The 6,409-nt window shown below is 37.1% G+C and overlaps 1 protein-coding gene across 1 annotated transcript in view; it reads right to left on the bottom strand.

Annotated features, from left to right (window-relative positions):
* Positions 1 to 3,209: 3,209 nt before the first annotated feature.
* The window catches only part of LOC104461068 (dynein heavy chain 5, axonemal-like), a gene marked incomplete at its 5' end in the record, with an annotated part of 54,564 nt that continues 51,364 nt past the window's right edge, over positions 3,210 to 6,409 (bottom strand). Inside the window, 2 exons of the mRNA XM_010072519.1 lie at positions 3,210 to 3,361; positions 4,757 to 4,988. Coding sequence (XP_010070821.1) covers positions 3,210 to 3,361; positions 4,757 to 4,988 — 384 coding nt within the window. The remainder of the gene's footprint in view (positions 3,362 to 4,756; positions 4,989 to 6,409) is intronic.

Genomic DNA, 6,409 nt, shown 5'->3' with positions numbered 1-6,409 from the left:
GAAACCGGGTAAGCGTGGGTCTTTGGGTGGGGGGGGTGGCAGTATCACTGTGTATCACTCATTTGTATATAGGATTATTTTCAATATTATTGTAGTTTAGTTATTAAACTATTCTTATCTCAACCCATGAGTCCTTTTTTTCCCTTTACCCCCTTAATTCTCTCCCCTATCCTTGGGTGGGGGGGGAATTGTGTGAGTGGGTGTGTGGTTTGGCCCCCAGCCAAGGGCTAACCCATCACAATAGCCTACACAGCATAGCATATATTTGAAAGATTAGGTTGCTTACCTTAAAATACCTGTAAAATTTATGGGGAATTTCAAAGGATTATGATGAAGCCACAGTATCTCCACCTTATTCAAAAATTTATTTCACCATTAATTTCTAATAGAAATTTGTATAACATTTGGTTTTTAAATATTCTCCAAAACACATGTAATTATCATGCCAAATATCAGAAAGAGAAGAAGTGAATACCTTCTGTAACCATGCAGTTTTCAACATCCTCAAATGTATAGTGCTGCATGCTTAATAACAGCACAATTGATGTCTGTGAATGGTTTTCATTGAGTAATTCATTCAGCACTACTAACGGAGCTAATGTGGAGAAAGTACATCTAGTTCTATAGTATGTCAGGGCTGGTTATTTTATTGACATTCCTTTCCACAGAAATATTTTACTACCCACTTCTGCTATGAAGATGAACAAGAAACAGTTAATTTTTTCACCTGGTCAAATCCATATGTCAGGAAGCAGCAAGGGCAGGCTGCCTGGAAAGGAAAGTGGAGCTGGGATCCAAGAGTCAAAGCAAGGTGGGCAGGGCAAGGCTCTCTCTGACAAGAGCACAGTCCCACAGCACCTGAACAAAAAAAGCAGAGTAGGTCCATGTCAGCAGCCAGGGCCAGCTAACATATCAGTGACTGCCAGATGAGGCTGTAATAACAAGGCAGATCTGAGGTCATCCCAGAGAGTTGAGTCAGGAAGGAAGGGCCTGATCTGCTGAGGGTAACCAGTGTCTGCCATAGATCAGTGATTGCCAGGCAAGTCCGTAGCAATGAGGCAGGTCCAATTCCAGCTGCAAGTTGTCCCCCAGCCCACGCAGTGTCCCCCTGGGAGAGCACGGTTATGCACTCTGGCCCCTGACATGATATTGCATTTCAAAAGAGCTTTTCATTGAACTTCCCCAGCCTCCTCATTCCACTCCTGCTGGCAGTTTTGCAGACACCTAAACAGCCAATGCCAAACCTCTTCAGAAACTGAGCTAGCAGAACAGAAATAACAGGGCCAATATCAACTATGTCACTGATCTAACAGTCTCTGGCATAACTAGGATGTGTGTGTTTATTTGTGGAACTACCCTTTTCCCCACCACCCTCATAGAAAATCACATTCTGAAAAAAATGTGCACAGTTCACTCATGGGGTTTGACATCTCCACTGTGTCTACAGCAGTAATAGTACAATAAATCCACTGCGTGAAAGGTGGCATTTGAGGTGTATGTGGCTTGAAAATTCTCAGCAAGAATGACTTGCACAAGGACAAAGTACATGCAACTCCTTCAGAGAGGAAGGTCTCGGCAAAAGACAGAAGTCCACAGCAACTTAGAACTCCAATGAGCATCTGGAGGATCTCCTGGAAGTTTGAGAATGGTGCTCTGAGGTCCAGTAAAGAACAACTCAACCCTCTCAACTTATATTTATTTATTGCCATGTCTAAATTTAAAAATATCTTCTAAAGGAGATTTTTTGTACATTTCATTTGTTTCACTATGAGTTATTTAAAACAAAAAAAAAAGAAAAAAAACTTTCCAAGATGAAAAGACAATTAAAAGACCTCTACAACTAAAGTTTCAAACAGAATCAATGTTCCACCTAAGTTTCATAGCTAGTTTGACTGTAGAAATGAATGCTGAAGTCTCCACTAGAATACAAAGACAATTTTTCTGTCTTCTAATAATTTTTTTTTATTATTTCTTTAAATGTTAGCTTTAGGCAAGAAAAATATTTAGCATGTTTCTTTAATAAACCAATCAATGTACCCTTCAAATTCCATATATTGATATGATACAAAATTGAAAACAGCTTCTCCATTGCAGCATTTATGTATGACAGATGCACCAGAAATACTGGTTCTTTCTGCTTTCTCTTTCGCAGCACCTGTTATTGTGAATGACTAGTGGACCGCTAACATACACGACCCATTGGACTCAGCAACAAAAATACATGGGTTTTTGATTATTAAATAAGTATGCTTGATGTGTGAAGCCAACAGTGTTCAACTAAATGGAGCTGTTAACATTTCTCTCATTAAGATGTATTCCTAAATGAAAAATTTCCTATCTAGCTGAGACACCAAAAAGGCATGTAAGTAAAAAAGGAAGTCGGGGGGGGGGGGGGGGGGGAATGAAAACTATGTAAAATCTATAAAATCACAACATTGCAAAATTAGAGCAGAAACAAAACTAAAATCGATATCATAAAACTAATAACCTTGATGAAGATTGACTCAACTCGGGTGTACTAGCACATGAAAAAATATTCAAGCATTCTAATGGAACTACTTTCTTCCCATCCACTACATATTTATAAGTCATGAACCAGAGAGCAACAAATTCTGGCAGCTGTCAAATTCTTGTTTTCCTACATAACACAACTAAATTGTTCTCCAGGTAGTGAAAAAGGCATGACATTTTTCCAGTCTCACTTTCCTTAGTTAGACAGCAAGCAAACTAGAAAGTATGAGCTAGGAGATAAATTTTGGAACATCATCTTCAGAGATATTAACTAATATAAATGTACAACTTGGATTAGCTTTCAACAGATACACACACACACACACACAATCTCTGCATTCAGCTACTTGAAAGTAAGCCCTGAAATAAGTATATTTACCAATGAAAAGTAACATTCAAGTCAATTATTCTTTATTCAAGGTAAAATTAAGCACATAATAGTGAGATAGGAACACCAAATATTTGTCATGACATCAAAGGTAATATTTCAGTCTATGTACCAAACTTAATATCACTCTAAGATTTTGCATTTACAAGCCTATTATAGAGTTTTATTTGGAACAATTTTCTAAAAATATCATAATTGAGTCTATACCTTAGAAAATATATTTTTAGAATTGATCCATTGTATAGTTACAAACATATTGATGTTTACATTTAAAAACAGAAAAGTAGTCTTAGAAACCCTTTTTTTAACATTATTTGACATCACACAGAAGTGCTACACCACGCAGCACCCAGTGCTCTGGAGGTTGAAGAGTTTTAAGATCCACAGCAGCAATATAATTCATATCTGTCCGAATGGTCTTTTTGTAGATTGGACACGAATACAGACGTGGATCTTTCGAAGCTGAAAAGACAGGAGAGACATAAAAACCAGGTTGAAACACCAGGGCCCTAAGGAACTAGGCAAATGTAAAATTTAACTGAAGTTCAATAACCCACAGCTCTCCATCACCACCAAAGAAAACTCTTCATTGATTCTTACACTGCTCACTACCATGTTACTGCCAGCTGAAGACCATATATAGCTTGAAATTCCTGTAGGTTTAAGATTTAACATCAGTACCTAGGAACTGGATGTAGCAAGAAATGTAAATAGACACTCTAGCTAATTAGCTTTATTGTTAGTTCAATCTGCCCACTGAATATTACTTCTTATCAATATATTGTGTCAAAATAAAAAAGGCCTATTTTGATCAACCTATTTTGAAACGCATTTAGTATTTCAGAGTATAAATTGTCAACTTCTTTACAGGACTAGAACAGTAGTCTAGTCGTGCTTAATACTTCAGTGTTCATTATTTAGCATCTTGGCTGCTGTCACAGTGATCATGCCTCTTATAAAAGATCAGCTACACAAAATCCTGGCAAAATAGCATGTAAGCAGGTTTTGCTTTTGGAGGTGGAATGCTTTTCAACAAGAAGTTTTCAGTTTTACATTCAACAGTGGATACCCCTATCCCATTTCACACCCCTATTCAACAGCAGTTCCTATTTTATATGCAAAAAACCCCTACATTAACCTAAAGTGTATCTTTTCAGAAAACAGAACTGTCCTTCAGTCCCATAAGTTTCTTTTCCATTCTTACAGTCCTTTTCTGCCTCAAAGACAAAACATCTTCCACCACCTCACTCCACCTCTTGCTTGCTTCTATTAACTCAAAAATAGCCTTGTCTAGAAAAAAAAAGGCATTTTTATAAATATATACATTACATAGATAACATGTTACCTATAAATAACTTATAGAAGATATATGTGGGGGTTTTATATAAATATGTTGTGTATACATATATAAATTTTGGTTTTGGGGATGTGGGAAAGAGGTTATTCGGATTTAGGTTACAGAGGCTACAGAGGTTACAGAGTTTATGCATATAAATGTTGATCTCAATCTAGGACACATACTGTCAACGGAAGACTGAATGCAAGCATGTTTGTCAGAGGAGGCAGAGAACAGCTCATCTGTAATGAGTTTAAAAAGTTATTAACACCATTACAACCAGAAGGTAGAGAGCTACCTAAACAAATGGGGAAAAAGTGCCTAATAATTATCAGGAAGGCTGAAAGCTCATTTTGTATGGAAGACTGGGAAGTCTCCCATGTTGAAAAAGGGTCAGTATGTAGACAACAAATAGTGACAGCCTCATGAAATCCCTAAAGGCCAAAAGACTTCCATGAAGCTGAATAAAAAGTTACATTGAATTCTATCAAAATAACATCCTTTATAATATAATTACTTACTGTTGTTCTCTGCATATATCCTTATAACTGGCATCATCTCAAAGAGCACCTTGGGCTTAGATTCAGTCAGTCTCATGTTTCTTCTGTCCCAACCAGCTCCTTCCAAATACAGCCCATACACATAGACACCTTCCAAAGGTGGGCTTGTGATATCATCCTTCATCCATTTAGTGACCTCACTGCACAGCACTACACTGTCAAGAGCCCATCCTTTGTTAGCCCTTGTTATTTCCTGCCCAAAATAGACAAAAGTACGGAGGTCACATTTTCACATGTGCACAGAGCCATTTTTTCCAAGCATTTATTAGAAACATATTTTTATGGTCTGAACGTATACTCTTCAAAACAAACAAAAAAACCCCCGTTTTTATTATATCCATGTTTACAGCAGTTTGTCTTCTCTCTAAACTAGTGATAGCATGGTACTACAAGAAAGCTTTCAGTACTTTATCCACTATATTTTATTTTCAATCTTTCTATTATATACAATATCTTAATACCATACCAAGTAACACAAACACTGAATTCCAGTGATAACTGACTCTTGTCAATATGAAAATTTCACAGCTTTCATTAAATGAGAAAACATTAACTGCATGCGCTAAGTAAAACCATTCCATTGACAAAAGCAAAATGCATAATTTGCTGCATATTTTTTGGTATTACCTTCCTTTCAGGTACCTGTACTCTTTATTAACTGTAGTCTTAATAATGAGTAACTGCTCACTCAGCTCTAAAGCTATGTAAACAGACTGCAAAAAACCCAGAGAAGACTTGAAGACAGACCTGCTTAAGATTCAATATATGCCTCAAATTTAGTCAGTTAGTTAGTGCACTAGACAACACTCCTATTTCTTGCTCAATCCCTTACTGTCCCATGCCATTAAATTACGGCAGACCAAAGTTTTTTCCCAGTCTTGAAAATATTTTCCAAGATCTTTGTTTGAATTAATTGGAATTAATGTTTGTCCCATACTGCAGCTAATCAGCTTCTTTAGAAGAGCAGAAGGGTTATAGTTCATGATCACTCTCACTCTTCATCCTTCTAATTTCTATTTATTCCACCACATTGCAAAGCCCAAAAAGTCATTTTGGTTTTAACTTGGGACATAGGTTGTTACGTACGCACATTCTCTCTTTAGGGAATCAGAAAAGTTCTGTAGAATCTAACTCTTTCAGATTCTGCTACTAAACCCTTTCCACAAGCTTGGTTCCAAAAGAAAATCCCAGTTTAGGACTGTTTACTCAAAATAAATATCTTATCATATAATTCCAAGGCAACATGCCTGCAATGTTAGTAGAAGTAGGTCACCAATTAGAACTTCAGTTTGACAGACAAAGATTACACTACCCAGACCTCAGAGCAAGAAGGGAGTTTTTCCTTCACTGTAAATCTTCATTCTGTCCTCCAAAAAATAGCTTTTTCTGTGGTCCCACTGGATTCCCACCTGAGTATTCTTTCCCAATTTTACAGATTCCAGACAATTATTGTCTCCAATACGCCCCTTTACGCTGACCAACATAGGTATTTATTGCCTCCTTTTAAAGTAAAAAGTAGCCCACTTGTCAAATGCCATTAGCGTGCTGAGTTAACGCAATCACCGAGTCTCCAGAGATACACACGTTAACAAATACACCAAACTTCATACTTAG

Source organism: Pterocles gutturalis, unplaced genomic scaffold, assembly GCF_000699245.1.
Source record: "Pterocles gutturalis isolate BGI_N339 unplaced genomic scaffold, ASM69924v1 scaffold13867, whole genome shotgun sequence".
NCBI lineage: Eukaryota > Metazoa > Chordata > Aves > Pterocliformes > Pteroclidae > Pterocles > Pterocles gutturalis.
The sequence above is the reverse complement of the archived record's forward strand: the minus strand, read 5'-3'. Positions and strand labels throughout refer to the sequence as shown.